The sequence below is a fragment of the Vulpes lagopus genome, chromosome 2 (assembly GCF_018345385.1).
Source record: "Vulpes lagopus strain Blue_001 chromosome 2, ASM1834538v1, whole genome shotgun sequence".
NCBI classification, from domain to species: Eukaryota; Metazoa; Chordata; class Mammalia; order Carnivora; family Canidae; genus Vulpes; species Vulpes lagopus.
The window spans coordinates 107,861,679-107,888,959 of NC_054825.1; the positions used below are offsets into that span (position 1 = coordinate 107,861,679).

At 39.3% G+C, this 27,281-nt stretch overlaps 1 protein-coding gene across 1 annotated transcript in view; it reads right to left on the reverse strand.

The window, feature by feature from the left end:
- PRKN (parkin RBR E3 ubiquitin protein ligase) overlaps positions 1-27,281 on the reverse strand; it is a 1,299,677-nt gene that overhangs the window by 805,199 nt on the left and 467,197 nt on the right. The window contains exon 4 of the mRNA XM_041744985.1: positions 10,578-10,699. Coding sequence (XP_041600919.1) covers positions 10,578-10,699 — 122 coding nt within the window. The remainder of the gene's footprint in view (positions 1-10,577; positions 10,700-27,281) is intronic.

Consider the following 27,281-nt stretch of genomic DNA (forward strand, 5'->3'; position numbering starts at 1 on the left):
AATGTGCATACATGAAAATTAAAAAGAGAATTCTTCAAATATAAAAGTTAAGTTAGATATTTTGGTGAAGTACTGAGATTATATTTTGGTGTCTCATAAACATTCAATGAATTACAGTTATTAATAACACTTATTCCTCATGATAGATGAGATAGACAGATAGATATAAAGAACTCAACACACTTTAAAATACATACACATACATCATAGAATAGCATGACTTAATTTCCTACCCACACTTTGAGCAATTTCACACTATCATCATGGGTCAGGAGCATGGCTGAGTATCCTGGCAGCTATGGTCAGACACAATTTATAGCTTGATGCAGGATAACTGCCTGTAAGTACTCATCTGCTCTGGGAACATGCATTTGTAAGATTACTTTCTCTTTTCTCGTTCTTTTTCTTAAAAAGGTGTAAGTAAATCTATGATTGAAAAAAAAAGTCATTTACTAATACAAAGTCCCTAAATAAAGAAGCTGTGAAAAACTTTCTCCACTAAATTCCAAATGCAAATTATTAGCCAGATTAAAATGTCAGTGAATTACCAACCCTGACCAACGTTTATGCAGGCTTCAATTTACTGAAATCACTTCAGCTAATAACAAATCACCAAACAAAAATGTAGTTCTGAAATATTAAGCCTAAGACAAAGCTCTCAAAGTAAGAATTTCTGTGATTGAAATAATGGACCATAGTAAATAGATGGCTAAAGTTGCCTACACCTCAGCTGGAGAACATTTCACTTATTTCATAAATAAATTTACATTTACATATAACACAACTTATTTCACACACAATTTTATATATGTGTTTGACATTTTATTTATTTCAATAGATAACTATATTCTACTTTTTTGTTTAGAAACTATTAAATATTCACACTAATGTAATATAGGAAAAATGAATCTTTTTCCATTCCACAAAAACACATTTATTGTTTTTGTGTGTTTATATTTCTAATGAGAAGTTCCCTTTGGTTTACTAAGAATTATCAGCAGTCCTCCAGAAACAAACACTTGCATCCAGTAAAGTATGAGTGTGGCTCAGATAGCTGTTGCCTGATTACTCTCACACACGGATGTTGGGATTATTCCTCAGGGATCCTGTTATTTCTAGACTTCTCCCACCCCTGCCTGTGACTGTTCCCCACACAGGACCACTGCTGAGTCTGTCAGCTCCAGCTGTTCTGTTTGTTGGTCTTGCTGTTAACTCCTGCTCCAGCTCCTGCTTACCTATGTAGCTTGATCAAAAGCCCACTGAAGGCCTCCCTGGTGTCAGCATTAAGTGTTGGCTATACGGATATCCCAGCAAAGAGGGAAGACATGATCCCAGAACTTGTGTTTTCAGATGAAGTATAGATGAGAATTTGAATTTCAGATAAAAAAAATATGTAATGTAGTTATGTTCCATGCAGGATCTGGAACATACTTGTCTTACAAGAGTATTCATTGTTTATCCGAAATCAAATGTAGTTGAATCCCTGAATATCCGTGTGCTACTCTGGCAGTCTTGCCCAAGATCTCTCTGGTCCCCAAGAGATGCTGGGTTCGCTTCTCCATAGCTTGGAATGTTCCTAGCTCTGACTTTTGCCCAGGTTCTCACAGACTCTGATAAAAAACGACTCTCTGCTCTCATTCTCTGAATCATGAGGCTCAGGCCAAGTCCAAAAGGCCATTCTGTTCCCTTCACTCTCCTCTTCTCTTGTCTATGGCTCTTTTCCCACTAGAACTCCAACTGAAACACTGGAAGAGTCACTGAGAGCCATTAAGAAGACCCAGAACTTTTATGAAAGTTTTTTTCTTCAAATAAATAAAACTACTGTGTCCTATTTCTGTAAATTCTGTGGCATTTGTAGGAGGGGCTTCTAGGGAAGTCAGCTGAAAATCAATTCACCAAAACTGATTTACCAAATAAGCAAAAAAGCCAGTTTACCTAATATAATAATTTATTTCATTATTCGTAAAATGTGTAGCTTGGTCTTCCGTGCTCAGAGCTCTTCATTTAAAAAGAAAAATAGAAAAAAAAAAAAGGAAAAATAGTTAAACTCCAGTTAGTTAACATACAGTGCAATGCTGGCTTCAGGAGTAGAATTTAGAGATTCATCATACTTCCAGTGCTCATCACAAGTGCCCTCCTTAATCCCCATCAGCCATCTAGCCCATCCCCCAGTCACCTTGGTCCATCAACCCCTATCATTAAGTTTGTTTTCTATCATTAACAGTCTCTTATGGTTTGTTTCCCTAGCTCTTCAGATCCCTCCCCTGCCCTCAGAGTGCTGTGTGCTCAATGTCCTCTTTCCGGCGATTTGCCTCAATGGCCTCCAGCTGCAGCGGGAAATAGCTGGTGTGTGAACAAATTTTACATCTCACATGCTTGTAGGAATATAAAGTTGTTCAGCTCAGACTGGAGATGCCTTTGAAAGCCATTACAACAGTTCAATTCAATATAAGACGCTGCAGACTTTATAATTGGTTAAAAGAAATCTGGGGGAAATTGATGAATATTTAATAGAGAAACTGGTGGGAAAACAATAACTCTGGGATAAAAACAAAATAACTAAAATAAACATTAGAAAGAAATTAGTATAATCCAAAAGTTCTTAAACGAAATGTTATGGTTTTGTGTATATTCCTAAGAATATATGCACGAATATGTTCAAGAAGAAAAACTTCATAAGATGAATTCACCTATGATCTTTAGCTTTCAATCAACTGAGTATTTCTTAAAGTCTTCTAAGAAAATATATCACTGAATGTTTAAGATAATCAAATGAATAGTGTAATCACAATACAAATAAAAATTCCAAAAGAATGTTCCAGAACGATATTATTTCCTATAATTTTTTTGGTAAATTAGTAAATTTGGTAAAATCAGTAACATAGGTTAGGAAATTAATCAGTAGTCAGTGGAGACAAATGTTGGCCATGAGTAGTATTTATAAGCTTGAATACTAGGCATCGATTTTCCAAAACTACTACAGATCTTAGGAGAATGAAACTAGTAGCATTCACTTACAATTTTAAGTCTGTTATATCAGCTGACATTGATCTCTCAAAGTGATTTGGATCAACCCAATTTAAGTAGATTATTTTACACTTAGAATTTACAGTGTTCAATATATTTGTATACTATCAAAAATAATTTTTTAATAAAAAATAAATCATTAAAACTTAAAATTCTTTATGGTAATACTTTGAGGTTTGGTTTATTATTATTATTTGTTTATTTTTACCTTAGCCTGGCTCTTTTCCAGGTATTGGTTTGGGAGAACAGAAAAAGAGGAAAATCTTTTAATCTCTCAATCTTTTGTCAGTTACTCTTCATGGGACACTTGATCAGTGTGAGGGCATCATTCGTGTGCGGCTGAGAGGGCTAGAGTGTGCAGGGAGGACCAAAGAGAATACAACACAAAGAAGGTAGGCTTCAGAAAGATGGAGGGAGGAGAGTCCCTATGGTCAAGAGAAATCTCAGGGCAGAACTAATGGCAGGAAAGGGACAGAAGTAAACACGAGGGTGCCTCAGCATCTGTAAGGAACAAGACTTGTGTTCTGCTCCCTCTCAATCCTAAATCCTTGTTGTGAGATAAATCCTTACAAAAACTCGCTTCTTTAGGCCTGGCATTGTAACACAAATCAAAAACAGACTTCAGGGCCAGGTTACACATTTTAGACATCCAAAATGGGCTTTAAAAAATAATATACATACATATATTTAAATAACAAAATAATTTGCAATGACTCTTTCATTAAACCCTATAAGCTCAGAAATGCCTAATAATTGAATAAATAATTCCTAAATAAGCTTAGATGTATTCCAAGGCTTTATTGCACAGCTTTTGATACTAAGAGAAGCAAGTAGACTCCTTCCTAACAATTAATCTGTAACAAATATTAAGTTTAGGAATGATTATACATTTAGACAATATTTCTTAATAAATTTCCTCACATAAATTGTTCCTAATCTATAAACCAATTTTAAATAAAATCCATCACGCCAGGCATTTTACATCTTACTCTATTTATTGCCCCATTTCTCATCAGAAACCTTTTAGCTTTAATGCTATTTCATGGCAGAGTATCTCATTAGAGTGGCAAAGATAAAGTTCTTTTTGAGATAAAGTAATTATAGTGATTGTAGGAGAAAAAAAAAAAATCTCCTGGAGTTCTTGGCTGCAGTAATCTCCTGGCTTCTGATTCATTTGAAAACTAATAAACTGAGTGCAAACAAAAAGATGTTAATGGTGGATAACTCGGGTTACCTCCAGTTTATGCTGGAGAGATTAACAATATGTAACCTTCACCAGAACTAAAGAGTCCTGGAGGTTTACGATGGGAGTTCAGCAGTTGTTCTGATGCTTTTTTTTGGCAGAAAAGTCTTCACCTAACAAACCACAGTAAGAACAACAGTCTCTGAGTGTTTACTATGTGCCTCCTTGCGAGGTACTTAATTTTTCTCTCTGTGCTAAGTACTTGAGAGAGTTAAATCATTTAATCCACCATAACTTTAATGACATTGTTTACTTCCATTTTGTGACAAGAAAACAGAGACAAAGAATTAAAGTAACTTACCCCAAAGTCCCACAGCTACAGAATCCAAATCCAGACAGTTCCGATACGGCTCTGCTGTGTGTTCTCTCCCCTCAATCCTGCATCCATTCTAGCTTCTGATTATTTGCAGTTGATCAATTGTCTTATTCATAAGCATTCTTACTGTATTTTAAGCCTGTTTTCTATTCAAAAAGCTAGTCCCTTTCTCCCTATCCTAGAAGTTGTGTTGTCCTCAGGAAGTTGAGTCCACCTAGAATGTGGGCAATGGCTAGACCACATATGAACTGTGGGGGGGGGGGGGGGGAGGAAGGGACCAGGAGAGGGCACTCTTTTAGGTCTTAGGAAGCAAGAGCCTGCAGGGCTGAGGAAGAGAAGCCATCCCAGCATGACCCCTGTGGACAGCCTCCTCACCATTACCATCATATTCTAACTAAACTTCATCAGCCCAGGCACGATGTTTAACAAGTTGCACAGTTGCATTCTTATTAATTGGTCCTGAAAAATCTGTGACAGCTTCAACTAAGAGCTGCACCTGACTGTGTACCTTGTTTCCTTGCCAGAAGGCTCACTCCTCACCACCAGGCTTACAGTTCCACAGTAGGACAGACCAGAAGGACCACACCCTGCTGACCCCGAAACTTTGAGTTTGGCAGGGTCCCAGGGGCAGGGAGGTGCAACAAGCATCTTTAAGCTTTCTTGGTGCTGTTTCTTTGGAGGTGCAACAAGCATCTTTAAGCTTTCTTGGTGCTGTTTCTTTTTCCAGTTTAAGTTTAGTTTCCTGTTATTTCTAAAAGCTGCATATTTCCTACATATCTTGGAAAACTTTACTTCTTCTGTCCACATTATTTTTGTATTAAAGAAAAAAAGATGGTCTCTGAGGCTATGACTTGCTCATCATTTGCCTTTCCACACTAATGAGGGAGACAGTGATGACATGGGTTATTTTGGGTTAGCCATTTTATTGTTTAAGCACATAATCAGAAATGTACATGCAAGTACAAAGCAACCTCCCTTTTACGCTCAACCCTGTGTCATTTCTGTGTGTACCTTAGTGGACAATCTTTGAAGAGACAAATGAAAATTGAGGTTTGCCATGTTTTTCCAATCAGCTGCTGCTCACTATTTTCCAGTGAGAACTCATGTTTCTATGGGTTATTTGGGCTGGTGGAAATCCTGGTCAAGGTCACCATGAAATAAAGAAGGTAATTTGATTTATATTCAGAAGGAAACCTGGTGTTCCAGCTGATTTTCAATTTACCTGCAAGGTCAGACCAAAACTTCTGGACATAGTTACCCCATCCCAACAATGTGACAGAAATGCCGTCTGGTCTTCCTTACCAATTCATTAGAAGCATCATATTAAATGTGAAACATGTAAACCATTAAACCTTAGAGCATTATGTACAAGAGGCAGCTCATTATCTCACACACAAAATTTAAATAGTGTTGAGGAAATGTTGGCATTATAAGTAAGTCTCCCACAACCACGACAAATAATTAGGAGTTTACTATTAAGGCTCATGAAAGGCAAAGTGCCAATTGTAGACTGATTTTTTTCAGACCAGAAAAAATAAAATTTGCGTATAAAAAGCTCCTTGCAGAAGCTCCTATAAAACACATCCTGCTCCGCTATCACTTGTCAGCCAAAGTCCATTCTTTCTTTCATTGTTTTCCTTGACCAGAGAAAATTCTGTCAGTTGTAGATCTTTATAAAGTTTGAAAAAGTGAAACCTAAGAGTTGCCTATTCTCTACCTAGAAATCCTTCCTCTTGGCAGAGTTCAGCTCCTGCCCCACCCACCCACTGCTGAGCCTTGGCTTAAAGACTGGCGTGATGACTCAGCTGCTCCACAGAGCTTCTATCTGAAGGTACTATTGAGTGCGGATGTTTGTTATTAATAAAATATCAAAGTGCCTGTTTTTCTCATTTACTGGGTGGCAGTTATGCGGTATCTAGTAACTAGATTAAAATTTCAGATTAAAAAAATAAAATGATAGGGATCCCTGGGTGGCGCGGCGGTTTGGCACCTGCCTTTGGCCCAGGGCGCGATCCTGGAGACCCGGGATCGAATCCCACGTCGGGCTCCCGGTGCATGGAGCCTGCTTCTCCCTCTGCCTGTGTCTCTGCCTCTCTCTCTCTCTCTGTGACTATCATAAATAAAAATTTAAAAAAAAATAAATAAATAAAAACAAATATTTAAAAAAAATAAATAAATAAAATGATAAAATAAAATTTCAGACTAAATAAGTAATCTTTAAATCCTCTTTTCCATTCTCCTTAAATCTTTAAGTAGTTTTTCTTCCCCCCTCCAAGAATATTTTTGAATGATAGTTTAAGTGTAGGGAAGTAGCTGGATTTGTAGAGCAAGCAATCTATCTTAGAAAAGGCAGGTCTTTTAAAGAAACACAGAAGACTTTTCAACCCTGGCACCAGTGTTTGTTAACTGTGGGACTTTGGGCTCAGAATTTAAGTTTGTGGAATCTCTTTCTTAAAAACAACAGATAATAATATCTACTTTGCAGGTCTGTCATGAAAATAGAGAAAATTACGAGTGCTAGAATTTAAATGTAAGGAAGGAAATCAATAAATGGTAGCAAAACAATCATAATTTCTATGATTAATGTGATTACAAAATGCCAAATGTAATTTCTAAAGTATGTGGGTCTATTGAATCAGCGTGTAAGAGTTCAAGTACAGATGCCATTCACTTAGCATGATTAGCTTTGAGTCCCACTATGGGCAAGGTACTCAGCGAAGTGTTGAAAATACAGTAGGGATCCAAACCGGCAAGTTATCTAAGAGGCTTACCCACACTTGGAATATAGACAAATGGACAATGGCATAGAATGTGGAACAGAAATGTAATGATATCTGAAATAATGTAGGTGAAGTTAGAGCCTGTCAAGGAAGAAACTGATGAAAGAAAAGGCCAGATGGCTCTAGAAGAACATCAGAGAAGAGTTAACAATGTACAGAGCAAAAATAATGTAGGGAGAATAAGAGTCGGAATTTAATAATCAAATGTGGAGCAGTTCTAGGAACTGACAAAGTCTGAGGCGGTCATGGCAGTGAACATCTTAGATGGGGCAGAGGCTGGACCATTGGGTGGATGAGAGCATCCCTCCAAGGACATGCTGGTCCAGGTGACAGGTAGGGGAGGCCTCCTGAAGAACAGGCTGGGAGGGGAGATGCTTTCACTTCTTTGAAAGGAGTTAGCCAAAGTCTGGATTGATTTCATGGTGAAGTACCTAAACGTGTGTGTGTGTGTGTGTGTGTGTGTGTGTGTGTGTGTTGAATATTCATGAATAATAATTTAAAAAGTAATAATAAGAAAGCATTTAAGATTTCTAATTATTTATATTCCAGCTACTGTTCTTTTTTTTAAGATTTTCTTTTATTTATTTGAAAGAGAGATAGTGAGAGAACACAAGCGGGGCAGAGGGAGAGGGAGAAGCAGACTCCCATTGAGAAGGGAGCCCCACACCGAGGCCTGGGATCACGACCTGAGCTGAAGGCAGGCACTTTACCAACGAAGCCACCCATATGCCCCTCCAGCTACTGTTCTAAATACTCTACATATATGAACTAATCTTCACAAGAAATAAGAAGTAGATACCATATCCCAGGTAATGTAACAGATGTCCCCGAGCTACACAGGTGGGAAATAATGACCACGGAATCCGAACCCATGCAGTATGAAGAATCTGGAGGGCCATCTTCAGTTCTCACCATATAGTCTCTCAGCAATTACTCACTTGAATTAAGTGCTTACTGCATACCAAGATCTCTAAGCACCTAACACCAATGCACAATAACACTGTATGCTATGACTTTCCTTTGTGCATTTGGACAGATGCTGCAGATTGATTTTCCCTTTTTGTCTTCTCTTTTTTCCCTCTATGGAGCACATTTTTAAATGAAAAATTTCACATAAAAATCCACATTTATGGTTTCTTTTAATTAAATAAAAGATTGGCCACATTAAATATACCCCCTAAGACATACATATTTGCTAACAATGGCATGGGCCTCGGTCTCTCCCCCCACCATGATCCTCACCCTCCTGCCACATCATACTTCTGATCTAAGTCTTAAATCACCAGTTTGATCATCGGGGATATTTGAGCATACGATACTTAGTGTAAACATACCTGTGTGGTAAGAATGAGGAGACTGCAGAGGTTTAGATCATACAGCCCAATTCAAACTCCTAGTCTCATAGGTCCCTGTTTCCTTAATCTTTTTAAGCCTAAATCTAAAATAAGGTTACCGACAGTATTTAGAGTGTCATGAAATAAATTAGATAATGCCCCAAAATAATTAAGCTTGGTGTTCAATAATAATTTGTTATTGCTTTTTTTTTTACTTAAGAACAATTGGAAGTTAGGATAAATAGGTCACATCCACCATCTGAGGCAGTCAAGGCTGGAGCATAGACCAGAAAGGCAGAAAAGGCTGCTTATTGTGTTGGAAAATGCTCATGGCAGAGGAGAGATTCTGCTGGAAGAGAAACTTCCAGCTCCTAAGACAGCACATTTCCCAGACAGAAGCACTGTCCAGTGACACCTCCAGAGAAAGGTCTGGTCCAATGGATGAGAACAAACTATCACTTATGGATTTATCTCCCTGAGTGGAGTCACAGAATTCACCTGTGTAGCAGAGCGATTATAGCATAATGAAATACTGAATTGCATTTTTGAGTAATTCTGCTATCTTCCCCAGGCTTGAGGCAGGGATCCATGATTTTTCCTTTGTTGGGTGTATCCTTTATGTTCTTCTCTGCTGTTCCATTATACCCTTTCCATGGGCCACCGCCCCGACCCAGACCTGTGGTTCCTCCCGCATGAACCATATGAAGAGTCTATTAATTAACCTCTTTGCCCTCAATCTGTCACCAACTTCAGTCCCAATGACAGACTGTTACAGCACTAATAAATGTTCTAAAATGTCATTTTATAGATCACCTTTATTTTTAACATTTTGTCTTGGCTCCCCATCACCTGTGGAATAAAAAATCTAAATGTAGCCATAATAGGGGCCTGGTGTGGGGAGGGGGTCCTTGTCCCCACTTCAGCCCCAGATCACCCAAAAACCCTTTACCCTTGACCTTTGACCCTTGATTGCACCAACCAGAACACCCTCCTCACTTGCACATTCACATCCACATCAACTTTAGCCAAATCCTGCACAACCATCACGGGGAAGCCATAGCCTAGCAGTGTGCATGTTTTGCATCATGGGTTCATGACATTTTCTCAAAGGGACCAGAGGTAGATTATGTCAGGCTCTGCAGGGCATCTGGTAGGTGTGGCAACTACTCAACCTGACCTGGGCACAGAAGAGGCACAGACAATAGGTAAGGAGAAGGTACTGCTTTCTGATATAGCTTTATCATGGAGACTGGAATAAACTTTATAGAGCACTCATGGGCCACACAGCATTATTCTTTTGATATTTCCCAGCCAATTAAAAATGTAAAAACATTCTTAGTTTGTGAACTGTACAACATAAGCGGAGAGCACAGCAGATGGTAGCTTGCTGACCTCGGTTTCACACGCATACTGTAGTTGATCCACAACTTTTCTTTTCACTCCTTTACTGAGGTGTAACTTACATGTAGTAACCTCGATTGCGTCCATCTTCAGCGAACAGTCCAGTGGATTTTGACAGTTGTATACAATCACATTATGGTAACACTGATCAGGACGTGAAACATTTCCAAAGTCTTAGGAAGCTCCTTCCTGGCATCTTTTAAAGATACCCCCACCAAAGCATAACCTCTTGGTGTCATAAACGCACTCTCTCTGCTTCCTTCCAGAAGGCCTAGGCTACACACATAAAGATGATGGCTCAGCACAGAGTCATGTACTTTTAAATGAAACTTTAGATACCATTAACCATTACAACCACCTAGAAGAATGCCTTTTATTTCAGTCATGGGTCTCATCTGATTAGAAACCTCAAAAGGCAGCTCTGGAAACACACTCATTTTTTCTGGGCACTTTCTGCCAAAGCCGTAGCTCCTTACCTGGGCCAAGGTGAGTGTTGCCTGCTGGCAGGTGCTGCACTGCACCCTCAGTTTTCCTGGCTGTATTCTTTGACAGGGGCCTTTGCAGTAAACATAAAAGCTGTTGTAGGTTCGTCTACCAGCTGGGGGGAAAGAAAAAAAAAGCAGAGAAATAGCCAATCAACATTGAATCCAAATTGAGACAAATTTTCAAATGAACTCCCCAGGAGCATTTTGAAACATTAGTGGGATAAAGGTTCCCACAAGGATACAACAATTTAATTTAGAAAATCTAGTTTTATGCTCAAGAGTGAAAATCTTTTCTTCTTCTTGCCAACAGCCTCACTGACTTTACTCAGCAAAGTAAGCGACCTGCTGCCAGGAGAGCTGGCCAAGTGTATTTGCAACGCAGGGAAGTTAAATGCATTCTGTGCTACTGATGTTTTTAAAAAGGATAGGAAGTGCAGGAAATTTAAAGACCACTTCTCCTGAATTCTATTTCATGCTTCTTTACACAGTTTTGAAAGCTCTAGATTTTTCCTCTTAAAATCTTATTTATAGGGACATACCAGCCTATTTCTCTTGATATGTCTGGGATGATCACAGTTTGCTGGCTTTCCAGTGAAGACTTTCCAACACAGAGTTACACATGAAGTAAGACAAGAGTCCTGAGGGGCTTTAACAGTCCTGAGACACTGCCTAGCAGCAGTGTGCAGAAATCGGTGCTTTGTGTTTCACTAGTGCTTTCTCCCTATACAAATGTCATTTGAATGATACAAGAATAAAAGCTGGGCAAAAAAAAAAATCAATAATTAAAATATCTCTGATCACTTCTCTCAAATGTCAGCAAGCAGAAATAGTGCTACTCTGTACATCGGGGGGAACTTTCAGAGCAGTGTCCCACTGCCATTTCTACAAAGAGCTCACTTTATTTAGAGGCACTCACTAATGAAATAACTGCCTTTTTAAAGGTATAATGTTACTAATTCTTTTAATCCTTACACCTTATTTCCTGTTGTGTGTGGGGTTACATAAAATTCCATGGCATGTGAATTTTGCTTATGATTTTGCTATTATCATTAAGATCATCTACAAGTAATAAAGGATATTTTATCTTTATGAAAGAGTGAAAACCTTCAGCCTCCCAAACACATACTGCTTATTAAAAACAACTGGTACAAAACAATGAGAAACAAGAAGAGATCCTAAAGTCTCCATACAGCCCCATTTATTTCTTACTAATTTATTTTTTTAAAAGCCTTTGTAGGCATCTTGGAATTGTCCTTTGTTCAGCCATCTTTACTATTATTTTAAGTGACAATACTTTGTAAAATGTAAAGTACAATAAAAATGTCAAATTTTATTTCAATGTTTGTTAATATATTTTATAATTATTACTCTCCAGAGATTAATATTTAGCCTCCAGTGTGAAGGGAAGATAAAACATAAACATAGGTCTGTATTGATAAGAAACTATGTTTTTCTGATGCTTCTTTGTAACTTTGGTGCCTTTAATGGGCAAAATATTCAAGTCTATAAATATCACATTGTTACTAGCACATATGATAATTACGTAAAAAATATTCCTCAGGTTTTATATATATCACAAATGTTATTGGATAAAACCATATATTAAATTGATAGAAATATCATAACAACTGGCAGAGTATTAGAACACCACAAGGACTGACGATTTTACCATGTAGCCAGAGGAGCGTAGTGAGGGATGCAGGAACCCTTACGGTTACAACCTTGTTCAGAAATAGGAACAAATCCAATGTCACAATTTTTATAACCTGCTGTAAAGGTTAAATAAAAAAAAAAAGAAGAAGAAGAAAAAGGAGGAGAAACAGGAATGGGGAAAGGAGAGGCTTATGAGGGGGAGTCAGGGTGGCGAAGACACTAGCATTGTTGAAAGAGCATATTAGCAGCAGCTTTACAATAGTAAATGATGCATCTATGAAACTGCAGGAAGCTAAATGACTCCTCTCTCTCCCTTAGGGCAAGAGCAATGTTTGCAATATTGTTTCAGCAAATGATATAGCCAGGCGCAATCCAGAGACTGGGGAACTCTTCCATTCTGTGTGCTACAACCTTCACCAAAGTCCTTGAGAAGTTAGTCAGAAAATACTGCATGCCCACGTCTGCGCCCTAGAAGCATACAAGATGACATGCAATCTATTACACGGTGCCTCCCAGAGCCAGCTGCAAGCTGGGAATTAATAGCCAGTCTAAGGAAGATCAAGGTCGGGCCAATCCTGGCTACGGCACATTTCACGCTGTTGGCTTTACTTGGTCAAGAAGTCTGGGCTTTCCGGTCAATCCTGAGACCCCCTTTTCAGGATGGCTTCCTCACTAATTTGGCCTCATCACACTATTTAAAGTTGGCAAACTTCTCTGTGTCATGTTGAGGTCTGGAGTGCACAGACAAGAATAAGAATGAACACCATGCTGAGGTCTTTTCTGGGCAATGTTCTCATTGGCCTGACTGAGGGTCTGAGGTACAGAGTTTTGAATATGGAGCCGCACTCCTATAGGAATGGCAAGGCAATGTGAAGGATGCTCCAGCTGTATCACTCCAGGTCAATAATGTGAATCTCCTTCCCTTTCTACTTCTGCCTGGATCTTACAATCCTCCTTCTTGCCTAATCGACTCTTCCATATGGTGATCCCTTCATTGCCCAAGATAATCGATGCAGCTTGTGTTTGTGTTTATAATACATCCCTCTTTTATAGAATGGATTTTCAAAACTAGAGAAATACTTCAAACGTATTACACATTATATCCTTCACTGTAGTTGACCAGTTGTGAACATTTTGCCATATTTTGAGTGCGCTCCCTCTGTGTGTGTGTGTGTGTGTGTGTACATAAACATATGTATACATATACCACCCATACATATTTCTGGATGAAACATTTATAATTAAGTTATAGACATCATGGTACTCATCCCTGGATCCCTTCAAAACATTCTAAAAATATGATGGATTTTTTTCTATAAAACCATAGAGCTCTTTGAGTGATTCGGTTGTGACAGTAGTTCTGTTCAGAGGTTAATAAGTATATTTTCAGTACATCCTATAGAACACTACCATGGATTGCAAGCTGTGAGAAGGTGTCAAGCCAAAATCCCTGGGATTCCTCAGCCAAATGATTTTCAATAAGGCCAAAATTAAGCCAAGTCAAGCCCTTTCCCTGTGGGATATTCAGAGCACTGTGACTCTGTGAGGGAAGTCTAGAGCACAGCACATCCCAGACTTTAGCTGACCTCAGGAGTTTTCCTTTTGTGGAGCATTTTGTGACACTGTTTCCCAGGAAAAAATTTTGAAAAAAAAATCTGGAGGAAGGATTCAACTCACCGTAAAAGGCTGTATGTACAGCATGCCAAACTGCTCATGTTTCTAAACTCAACTTTAATCAGCTGCTTCTAAACAGCCTGCTGACAATTAAGTTCTTCCATCCACCACAGCTATCACATTTTTTTTGTGTTATTTATTATTATTTTTTAATCATAAGCCGGGAGGCTTAGTCTATTAATGTAATGATTCTACAAAGCAAAGTATATTCCTTTCACATAGAAGTCCTTTTTTTTTTTTTTTTTCTGGACAGAAGTTAAAAGCACAGCTAGTGTTCAGGGCTCTTCAAAGTGTGAGTCACTGTGTTCATTTAAAGAGCCCCTAAGGTTTCCTTAGCATTGTGCTTTTATCATTATCTTTAGTTTTTCTCTCACTTTGTCAGTTAACATAATCCTTAGTCAATTCTCCATTCTTTCCTTGTTCTTCCTACTTGATCTGAGAAATTGCAGAAATCACTAATAATATTCACAACATACAGAATAAAGTCCCTTTTAAAAAGGACATATATTGGGGTGCCCAGGTGACTCAGTGGCTGAGCATCCAGCTCTTAGTTTTGGCTCAGGTTGTGATCCCAGGGTCCTGGGATAGAGCCCCACATTGGGCTCTGCACTCAGCAGGGAGTCTGCTTGAGAGTCTCTCTTCCTCTTCCTTTGCTCCTCCACCCATTCACACACATGCAGGTACGTTTTCTCTCTCCCAAATAAATAAATAAATCTTTAAAAACAAATCAGGATATGTATTATTTACCTTGGCTTTCTAAGAAACTGGCATAATGTGCATAGTTTCCATTTTTAAAATGCATTTCAGATGATGGGTTTATGGCCTAATGCAGTTATTTTAATAAGACTGATGAATACTTAAGAAAACTCCTTCTGATTCTCATGAAAACTTTTCTTTGACCTCAGAAGTTTTCACCACTAAGAATCACCACAGAGAATCAAGAGTTTAATTGCTTGGATAATTTGTTTATTGTGGAGGAAAGAATGAGAGTTACCATTTTTAAAGCACAGTAAAATAATGTTTAGTGTCAATGTACTATAAAATCACAGGCCTATGATTGATTTACTAACACATTTATCATATATGATCATATTAAAATATTAAGTAGAACAAGAGAACCTTCTGTGACCATTGAAATATTCTCCAGCTGACTCCCATATGGTAGCCACCATGCACTTAACCTAGAATTTCAAAGGCTGGGAGGAATCATGGAGGGACTCATCCCATTAGATAGCACAGAAGAGGAGAGTAAATAACAATGATGTGTCTGCTCCCTTCATTCTCTCCCTCTCAAGCCTGCAGACACAATACGCAGGAGATTCTTCTGTCACACTGACAAGTACAGAAGCTTGCGGTTAAGTGGACTAATATGGAAACATATTAGTGTTGGCTGGTGAGAAGGGAACAGGGGAGAGTTTGAGCTTGAATCACCATGAGGTAGGACTTGGGGACTTGCTGCGTTAGAGGCCGAACAGAGCTTCCCTCTCATTTCTTCCTTGCACGTGCCCGTGCCCTAACCAGGTGGAACATGTCTTGAAGTGCAACTGGACAGTAATTGCTGCATCTTCACAGCCATCAGCATCTCTGACCCATACCTTCAAATTCCGGCTGAAATGGCACATCCCCTAAGAATTCTTCCTTTGGGGCAGCCTGGGTGGCTCAGCGGTTTAGTGCCACCTTCAGCCCAGGGTATGATCCTGGAGACCTGGGATCAAGTTCCACGTCAGGCTCCCTGCGTGGAGCCTGCTTCTCCCTCTGCCTATATCTCTGCCTCTCTCTTTCTCTCTGTGTCTCTCATGAATAAATAAAAATAAATAAATAAATAAATAAATAAGAATTTTTAAAAAAATAATTCTTCCTTTGACTCCCCCTTTAGGATAAGATATCTCAAATAATTACATCTAAGAATAGGAAAGGATCCAGCTTAGATTTGTCACCTTTAAACACTTGACTTGTCCCAACACTACAGAACCAGCATCTAATGAGGTGGAGTCTCTGGCTGGAGGCATCCTTCCCAGCCTTCCGCTGACTCCTTCCACAGTGCCCAGCCTCGCACTTAGTATTTCCAGCTCTGGCCTTCTTCCTCCCATAGCCTTGTTCTTATTTCTTAAACACAGGGGGAAATGTCTGCACCATTAGCTTCATTTTTCAGCTATAATCTGCCAGATTCCCTCAGTTTACCTCTTCCTCTTGTCACTTAGGAGGTACCTTCCATCCTGTTTGACAACTACAAGCCCACTACGGAAGAGACCCATAGACAGAATTTCTGAACCTGTGGCCCTGAACCTGTGACAGAGGGGGAGGCCATAGTGAATCCTCGCTCCCCAACATTTTTCAGAATTCTTGCTATTATATTTCTAGGCAGTAGCTCTTTATATGGGACTTAATACAATTCTGAGTCTTTGAATGTTAAGTGGGGAAAAAATGAATACTGAAAATTTACAAGTAGAACTACTCTAAAGGAGGCAGCAATTACACAGAAACATATTTCATTTCAACCCTTATCCAATGGGTTATTACAACCCACTGAACCCAGCCACACTATTCCATGCCTTTAACCAGCCATAGCCTTAACTCCTGCAGAGCAACCAAGGTAGAACTGTGTTATAAACAACTTCCAAATACATAACCATCGATCCAATGTATCCACTTTTAAAACATGGTTACCAAACTCTATGGAGACTCAAGTCTTAAAAGTTATAACTTAATTCTCAATTTTTGTGTTAGTGTCTTCATTTTTGTTTTTATTTTTATTTTTATTTTTTTTTTTGAGAGAGAGAGAGATAAGGAGAGAGGGAGAGAGAGTAGGAAGGGGAGGGGCAGTAGAAGAGGAAGAGAGAGTCTTAAGCAAGTTTTAAGCTCAGTGTGCCGAGTCTGACACAGAACTCGATCTCACAACCCTGAGATCATGCATGACCTGAGCCAAAATCGAGAGTCAAATGCTTCACTGAACTGAGCCATCCAAGTGTCTCTGTGCTTGGGTTTTTAATTAACATATCTGCACAATTATGTCATCTGGTGAGGCAAAAATTGCAGATTAAAGCTAATGCTGTTGCCTGTTTGTCATGGCAGTGGTTGTTGCCAACTTATTTTCCCTAATTCGTTTTGAAAGTAACAACCAAATCTCCCATGGCAAGACAAAACTGCAGAACAAAGCATAATTTAAGGATTAGGGTTTTTTTAAGATTTTATTTATTTATTCATAGAGATGCAAAGAGAGAGAGAGAGAGAGAGAGAGAGAGAGAGAGAGTGAGAGAGAGGCAGAGACACAGGCAGAGGGAGAAGCAGGCTTCATGTAGGGATCCTGACATAGGACTCGATCCAGGGTCTCCAGGATCATGCCCTGGGCTGCAGGTGGCACTAAACCGCTGCACCACTGGGCTGCCCTAAGGATTAGGTTTAAATAAATTCGGTTCAAAGCCAACCCCAGTAAATATAATCGCTTTTCCCCCCCAGAAATGGACACTGACAGGATATAGTTAAAGTGGGTGATAAAAAAAGTCACAGCTTTTTTGAAGTGTTGAAAGAACATCCCATATGTCTAATTTACATGGAATAACTTCTTGACACCACGGACGACACTTCACAGTTTCAATAGAACAAAATCTCTATATTTCAGGACATGCCCATCTAGGTCCAGACTGCAGCCTTGCCTCATCACCTTTGACCCCTCGGGTCTTGTTTTCCCAGATGTAAAATGGGAGATGACAGCAGTTCCTAACTCATAGGCTCTGTGGGGATGTAACAAAGAATAACACAGGTGAAGCGCACAGCATGGTCTATGAAACATAGTGGATACTCCATAGAATTTAGCTACCTTTACCTGCTGTCAGAAAATTCAGAAGTCAGTTTACTCTCAGGTACTTATACCTCTGGGCATGTATACCTCTGGGCCCTACTTCCTCAGTGGCCACTTTCCTACTTTTATAAATGTTGATCCCTACATAGTATTTCCATCTTAAATCTAACTCTAAATTTTTAGAAATGGCTGAAGTGAATAATTCTCCTTAAAATTGTTTCAAACCCAATTACATCTTTTACAATTAATATTATAGAACATAAACCATGATGGGAGGTCCTTAAATTGCTTTAATGTTCACTAGAATATTTTTCCATGAATCACTTTTTCTTATTACCCAAGAGATTATAGAAGAAATAAGAATGGAAAGAGTAAACAATTTTATGGATCCAATCTAGAGGATAAAATTTTCAAGCTGACTAATGTACTAAAAAAAAAAAAAAAATGAAGTATTTCCAAAGTGAAAACCGTGTGTGTGTGTGTGTGTGTGTGTGTGTGTGTGTGTGTGTGTTTGTAACATGGTACTCAAGAACATTCAAAATGAATTTTAAAATTTCATTTTAATGGCAGACTAGCTTACAGTAGTGCTTCTTCTTTGGCTCAGAGGCCTGGTCATCACCATTTTATAAATAAACAACACAGCCTAAAGAAGTTAAATAGCATCCCCAATACAGCCACAGAAGTAGTCAGAGATTTGAATACAAGTTTTTATGATTACAAAGCATATACTTGGTCCTCAACCACATAATAAACTTGATTTGGATGGTGAGTTTTACTAAATACTCTAGGGGATTAATTCTATGGCTGCTAAAAAGTGGCACTTGAACATAGGTTGGCAATTATGAACAATTGCCAGCAATCATTAACTGCCTTACCAACCCATTTCTCTCATCAATTAGCGCTAAAGGTTTCATGGAAATTTCTATTAACGTTTTATAGCACTGGCATTCAGAAAGAATATGCAGGTATAGCAACTATAAATAAGGAAAAGTAAATCTTGTTTTTAAAGATTTAGCACATATTCTAAAATTGCATGTTATAACAAGAAATGGTAATCCATGGTTTGACCTTGAAATCAACAGATTTCTTTTTTTTTTTCAAAAGTGAAATTTTTCCTGCTATTAAAAAAAACCCTGCAATTTTACAATTGCCTTATTTTAAATATTCTAAGTGTTAGCAAAACCTGTTAAGGAAACGAACACTCAGTGGAATGGCTCCAATTAGAGAATATAACAGGGCAGGCGTGACCCTCCCCATTCCCACATTCTTCATTTTATTGCATCTACAAGAGCCAATATAATTAGTTTGGTATAAATATTCCGCTTAAGCATAATATTTCCAATTTTCATTACTACTGTTAAATATCCTCTTATAAATTCCAATGTTCTAAGTATCTTATTTTGTCTGTACCAAATGATAAGAAAAAATATGTAATGTTAATAAATCTGATCCTTCTCAGCACTGATTGTGAAAAGTAGGAGAGAGTAGGAAGCTTCTGAGAGTAGGAAGCTTTTGGTGGTTATTGATATTCATAAAATCTCTACTGCTTCTTAAAATATGAGAAGAATTACTTTTCTTTAGTGACAGAGATTAGTTAGAAATGTAAGGTGATGTGGTCATGCTGGGAAAAAAGATAAAATTATTGTCTTCTCTTAACCAAGGCTGATACTGTTGTAAATTCATAAGCTTCCAGAAGTACACATTAGAAGCATTCTGGCTGAAACATCCTTCACAGGTATCCCAGGACCCTTGGACAATGAAAGTCTTCTCACATCGGAAAGTCGCCTCCTAGGACCTATCTCACTCCTGCTCATAGCTCATGTCCCAGCATTGGGACCCCTCTCTCCCAGTCTATAAACTCAATGTCTGAAGCACCTCATCTTCTGTGGTGGCTTCATGTGTTTAAATCAGAATTTATGCTCCTAAGGTTAGGGTTTAGACAACCAGAGGTTTTATTTCTATCCTCCACACCCACCTTCAGACTAGAATATTATAGTTCATTGCAGAGACTGATCCAGTTGATTGATCAAATGATTGAGAAGCTGGAGAGATTAGGCAAGTCTACTTAAACTCAATATTGTGAGGACAGCCTGGGTGGCTCAGTGGTTTAGTCCCACCTTCAGCCCAGGGTGTGACCCTGAAGACCTGGGATCGAGTCCCACATTGGGCTCCCTGCATGGAATGGAGCCTGCTTCTCCGTCTGCCTGTGTCTCTGCTTCTCTCTCTGTGTGTGTTTCTCGTAAATAAATACATAAAATCTTTAAAAAAAAATAAACTCAATATCGTGAAGTACAAGGAAGGTCACTAAGTTCATGTTGCATGTTACAGTAATGTCTGCACTACCTTCCGATATTGCTATACCTGGGAGGAGGGGGGAGTCTTGCTTTTAGAGTGCTACAGAATCACAGGCTAGCATATACTCCTCACCACCTCTATAAAAGAAAAACTAAAATAGACAAATAGAAAAGAAAGAAATATGTTTGTAATTTCTTAGGAAATATCTAGCTTTCTAAATGTGGTGAATCTGGTCTGCCTAGAGTCAAGTTGGTTGGAGGAAAGGAAGAATAGTGGGAAAGAGGCAGGGTGGGACTCATAAGGAAACAGAAGAATACTAGGAACCTATCAAGATTCTATCAATAATGTTAACAGCAAAAAAATTGATGGGAACCTCACTGTGTGCCTGAGACTTTAGTAATTGGTGAGAAAATCTTAAAACATAATCAAGACAGTCTTTATGTTAACAGCCTTAAAATCCAAAAGTAACGCTGACATGATCCATACATATCTTAAAGGATATTTATCAAAAGCCTACACAGTGGAGAAAGACTCTAGAATCCTGCAAATAATGGAGAATAAACTCAGAGTGGGGGTAGGAATATACACTTCTAGTACAGAGTCTCTTGAAAGTTCTTTGAGTTTCAATTTCTGAAATGATCTAGTTGTACAATCCCACAATTCTGCCTTCTATCCAGGTGCATCTGCTCATACCTTCTGGAATGCTACAGCCTTCGGAAGACAGAGAGGAGGCATCTGTCCAGATCTGTTCAGTGCTCTTAGGCAGTGAACCTCAATATCCCTTAACATCTTGCCTCGGGTCTCAGGTATCACAGCACTCATACATTTTTTGAAAACCAAGGCCCCTGGAAAAACCTAAGAAACACCTTCAAAAGGCTCTGGTTAAAATAAATAGGCACATCAGTTAAGTAAAGGTGAGTTCAGAGGTGAAAATACTTCAGCATCTAGAGCCTGTGATGTCCGCTCTGTGCAGACTACGGTTTAGCTTCATCATTGGAGCCTTGGTATCTCGGGCATCCTACACATGATCTGCTGAATTCACAGAATCATGATGCCCCAGGACAGCCACACCAGGAGCCAGGGACCATGGTTTGCCCCCTCTCAGTAGCTCCATCTATCCCTCCCTACATCACATGGGGCTACTTCAGAAACAACAGCTCCAAGTTTCTTCTCTCATCTCCTTCAGTGGTCCCTATGCTAGGGCAGCCTCTCTTTTGTAGCCAAAAGTCTCCCCCAAACACTCCCTTCTTCTATTTTCCTTTCCTCCTGAGCAAGGAGACTTCCAAACTGCTAAAGGAACTGTCTTCTAAAAACACAATGTATAACATACTTAAAAAGAAAGATGCCAGCTTTTGCTCACCTACGGCAGTGCTTTTCCCCCCCTGGAGGCTGATGACAACCCATCCAGGGTTCCTGGGTGGATCCCAAAGGGGTGCCAGGCAAGGGATGGGCCTTTTTATTAAAATTAATTTATACTTTGTATTTTACTATAAAATAGATATGCCTATTATATTCCTTTAAAGATATTTTAAGTTACCATTATCAAAAATAATACTCCTAGAATACATACTATCTCTTTGAGTGCTAAAATAATCATAGAAATTGCCATTTGCAGATGAAATTTTTCATCATAGTCCCTCGTGATTTTTTCCCCAGCCAAATTTAGGACTTAGTTACCACTGCCCTGTGCAGTAACAAAGTCGAAACACTTGTGATTTCCATGCAGTGTGTCCTCAGGCCTCCACATCTGCCTTTGGCCTGGGACAAAGTCTGTCTATCAGGAAGCCACACTCACCTTTAAAAGTCTGCATCAAGTGTTGAATGTTATATCCTCGAGAAGCCTGGCCTTCCCTTTCCCACAAAAGGTGGAGTGAGTGTCCCTCTCTTATGGCTCCTAGCATTTGGTTCATTTGACTTGTATTTGTTATTGGACTGGACATAGCTGCTGTATATGTCCACTTTCTTGTGCAACCAGTTTTCTCAGGAGAAGTACCTGCCTTTTTCATATTTATATCTCCAACTTTGGCAAGCAACTAGGGAAGCAGTGGTACCTAGCCTAGTGACATGTTAAATGAGCACAGATTATTTACTGACATCTTTCTCTTTCCCTTACACACTTCATTTGAGGGGTCTATTCCCTTTAACCAGCTCAGTGATGATGGGCCACCTTGGCCACATCAGCGTGTGTCCCCATCATTCTTGACAACCCTGACCGTCATGATCATTTGTTCCTGTATATAGAAGCCCCCCACCCCCAAATTACAGCAGCACACTGACAGGCACAAATTGGATAAACATCTCAATCTGCTACATTGATACTACACATTAGAAATGTGTGATACTACACATTAGAAATGCCTACTAAGAATTTGTTTCAGCATTTTTATTCTACTATTATAAATTAATTTTCACCAAAATTCATCAACACAGATAAAAATCTTTTTAAAGCAGCATCAGTTTGACCCATACTTCTGTTAAACTGGCTCCTTGAGACTTCTTAAATGATTCTCTGACACCAATATGTCCTAAAATAGATACTCATGTGAGAGGCAGCTTATCTCCTCTGTCTCTTGAAATGCAGGTAAATATGCTATGTCATCACTGCATTATACACCACATATGCCAGGTCATTAACAATACATAAGGCGTGGTCTAAACACAGACATGTGTCTACTATCCTTCTGGGGCTCCCTCTGCTTTTCTTTCCTTCTTCTCCAGACTAAAGCAATTTACTAACAGGTCGTTCTGTCTTTACACTCTCCAGAACCTATCAATTTTCCCAAATTGCTTTCAGATTAATTTTCCTAAAGTAAATCTTTGATCAAAGCTTTCTCCTTACATGTCTCCTCATTGCTTCCTGAATGAGATTCAAACTGGCTTTGCTTAATAAACTCAGCACCTCCATGGCTGCCCTGCAACTTATGCTCTCTTCTTACCTTCTCCGACTCCTCTACATTCAAGCTAACCAGCCCTCACATATTACATCCTTTCCTACCTCCACCAGAGTAAGTATCTAAACCTTAGAAATAAAGCAAAAAACGTGGGCAGCAAGTCCTTTCAAAATCATGGAGGTGAAAGCCATCCAAAGTTTTTCCAGGGTAAGTGTTGTAGAATAGAACCTTCTCCAATGTTGGAAATGTTACATCTGTGCTGTCCAACTGGGCAGCCACTGGTCCCACGTGCCTACTGAGCACATCGAATATGGTGAGTGCACCTGAGGAAGTATTTTTTGAATATAATTTATATTTATTTAAGGTAAATGTAAATAGCCAGGTGTGGCCACTCAGGTCTAGGGGAATATACACGATGTTAATCTTGGTTAAAGGTCTCAGACTTAATGAAGTTACTTGTGATTTGTAGATTTTTATCCAGTAGATAATAATTTCTGAGCTGAGAAAGATATGACCCCAAAGATGTATGAGCTCTTGGACATTTCTATGAGTAGGTAGGTCAATGGATCTCTAATTTCTCAAGTGCTCTTTGGACTGGTAATAATATCGTATTATGTCCTTCATTAATTAGTGGATTAAGTAAAATATTTCACACATGTCCATTTTATATTTGCTTGGGAGTCATGATTTTGCCTTTTATAAAATGTAGTTTGAAACCTTCTTATTTTTAGGGAAAGAGGTAAAAGGCTTAGCAGGAACAGTCTCCGAAATGAGTACACGATAAATATCCACTTTTACTCCTTCCCCTCTACCCTGCTTACAAATCTAAAAATGCATCTTTTCTCTGTTTCTACACATCCTCCCCCCAAATCTTTTGAAGTCCAGATATACCACCTCCTCCAGGAAGCCTTAGCTGCTTCATTGTCAAATGCAAATCCTCTTCCCTCAATTTCCACTACTTTTTATTTATATTTTATTCCTGGTACTTAAATCATTTTCTATCCACCATACCCCATAGATATTTCTATCAACCTTATTAGACTTCTGAATTTTGAAGGTGTCAATGAATAAATAATGGCAAATATGTGGAGGACGTCAAGCAACCAGACTTAAAACTAGCTCTGCAACACAAGAAAGTCTTTTAGCTTGCAAAAGATGATTGCAATAACCTGACCCTAACATAAGTTAATCTCTGTGACAATATAATGAGGAATGTTCTTCTAGACCCATTAAAATGACATGCAGGTTGATAATTATTTTTACAGTGCTGGGATTCTAAAACAAAATGTTTCTCAGCTTCTGTTATTTGGCGATGCTAAATGAATGTTGTCAAAAGATTAAATATAAATTGGTTATAAATCTTCATTTAACTACATTGCGTAGGGAAGGTTACATTACAACAGCCATGTTTGTGACAGCATTAGGAAAATAAAGAGTCTTATTTTAATAATGTTAAGACTACTGAAATCATTGTTTATTCGATATAACAGGCTTTAGATTTGAAGATGATGCCACTGATGGTCATCACTGAATATCCGACGAAGGCTGAAGAAAGCCAAGGGCAGTGAACTAGCCCTTCTGGACTCCAAATGGACAGCATGGCCTCTTCCCAACAGCTGAAGCCACCATTTGCAGCGAGCTCTGTCATTGCCTGAAAGGTACACTCACTTTGCTAACCAGATTTTTCAAACTGATTGAAAAATCTGATTTCAGAAACAGTCCTTTTTTCAACTGAGTTTGTCTGACTTTTTAGGCGATGACCCGTGGTCTGATCACCTGTCCAAACCACCTGGTGGCTTGGATGTTACAGACTTATAATCTTGCAAAGAGGACCTCTCCAAAGCATCACACTCACCCTTTCACACTGACGCTGTGCTGTCATGTGGCCACAGAAGCTTGATGAATAACCCCTCCCTTGCACATGGAGCTCATCAGGACCGAACGATGAGACCAGTCATGACCTCTTGGAACACTGTTATGGGACACCCATGTATTGTCTTCATGGCCGGAACTCCAATGGAGCTATCCGTTCCTGACCTGCTCTCCATATGGTGCATAAACCAAGCCTGACATTAGTTCCCTTCCAGCTCTTCTTTTGTTTCTACTGTTTTTGCTCCCTCTTCCTATACCTTTTGTGTGGAAGGTGCAGGGTGCAGAAAGCAAACACTTCCATTCCCTCTCCTTAGGTTTCATGTTGTGATTTTTCTACCTATCCCTACCTTAAAAAAAAAAAAAGGCTATTAATAATTACATCAATTAGAAAACTATTTAAATTGCTATGGAAAGGGATGATTACTTCCAGCTCAAGAAAAAAAATCAGCATGAAAACATCCTTTAAGGAAGGAGACAAACAAAAATGTGAGCTGGGATTCCAGCACAATATCTTGGTGAGAGAAACAGGCAGTTTTGAGTACTGTTGAAATATAAACACCACCCACATGACTCACACACAGTATTTCACCCTGGGGTTTCCTGATCAGATTTTGAAAGACTGACTGACAGCACCAGCACACACAGCCTTCTAGATGAAGGGCCATGGTCTGTAAATCTTCTTGAGTTCCTGGAAGTCCTTCCTGGTGAGCAGCAGGATCACGGAGGTGATTCTAGAATGCAGGGATGATCCTTGTAGACATACATCTGGGGAGGCCGCTTGGGGCAGACCTATCCCCTGCTGGTGGGGTAAGGGGGGATCAGTATGTGGACCCTAAGGCTAGAGGGAATCAGGGGCTCCAGGTAGGGGCTGGAGAGCTCTGGGTATGACTGGTGACCCCCACCCCCTGCCGCTGAGAGGGGCCCTGGAGTCATCCAAATCAGGACCCATTTCTCTGTTCTCTGTTCCTAGTCCAGGGCAAGTGGCAAAGAGAGAGACCTTTAGGATTAAGGGGTCGAGAGCCCTGAGGAGGACTGCAACACAGAGCAGTAGGAGCCTGTCCGGGAGAGCATCCTTGCAAATCCACATACCTGAGGCTGGGCCTGGAAACTGGTTATTTATTCAGTTTTAGTTCCTTGTTATTTTCAAAGCTTGCTGAGTAATGCTGATGTATAGTGAGGTATAGAAACCGCTGATAAAAAGATTCATGAGATTCAGATGTCAGCTGAGTGGACAGAAAACAGCCATTCCGGGAGAAAGCACTCTGTAGCGTGGGGTCCCACTGAGACAGTGCCAGAACCCTAAGGACAAAGCCTGGGTTGGGGGACCTGGAACAACAGGTGGGTCATGTGATGCTCAGAGCTCTCCACTCTTGTTCATCATCCAGGACAGTGATTTAAAGAAAGGTCATCTTCTTACCTCCTACCTGTCTCCCTGCTGCCAGCGCACCTGCTTCTCTCTTCACACAACTCTTTTCAACCTGAGACTCAGCTTCTCCTCAAGAAACCTACCCATAAAATCTACTAAGACCTTGTAGACACGGAGCCCTGTAAATTAGCTCTTTACCTACAACCTGCATAGGCGATGACCACACTGCTTATTAAAAATGATAAAAATTGACAAGCCAGTTGCTTTTTAACTCTTTGGTTTCTTCTTCTGTTCCTTACTAGTCTTGTTTCATTTCTGAGTTGAGCTGCATGTTGCAAAATCTGGCCAAATAGATCTTTGCTAGATACTGTGTCTTGCTTCTGCCAGAGATGATTTTCATTCAGAATGAACAGGAAAAGGCAATATTAGGTACAAAATGCAGGCACATTTTAAAATAAAGATTAAAAACACATGTGCATCATACAGCTGTCCTCCACAGCACTGAGGGAAAAGCATACTTCATTACGATAATGTCTTTTTTACTCCATTTCACAAATGGAGATCTACAATTAAACCACTTTTGTTTGGGTTGCCAGTTTTTCCTTGCTTTGATTCTTTGGTCAGGAAGTAATTACATTTTAGAGATTAAATGATGCTTGCATTGGGGGTGTGCCATGAAAACAGCAATAAATGTCACTGACCTGCAAGAAATATGCACCATTGTGGTTACTGTATTATCATGGTTTCTTCTTTGCATGAAAATTAATTATAAATATCTGCTACCCCGAGGTGTATGGCTTTGAGATCTTGGCTTACAAATAAAACTCTAAGTGTAGAGTATATGTTCTTTATCTTATATTTTTTAATAATTGTTTACAAAGCTCTCCATTGCTACCAGGTACTATGTATTGAGTGCCAACCATCATGCCTGCTGGATGTTACATTCTGTAGAGGATCCTTGAAGGGGTTATGTATCTATTTTGTGAGTTTTACAAATGAAAAGTCTGAGTTTCAGTAATGTCATCAGCCCAGGGTCATGTGGCTTTATAAATTCCATTTGTGGATTTAAACCCGACTATGACTCTGGTACCTTCCCTCTTTTGGCTACAGTACACTCCAGCTTTGTGAAATTAGATTTGATACCA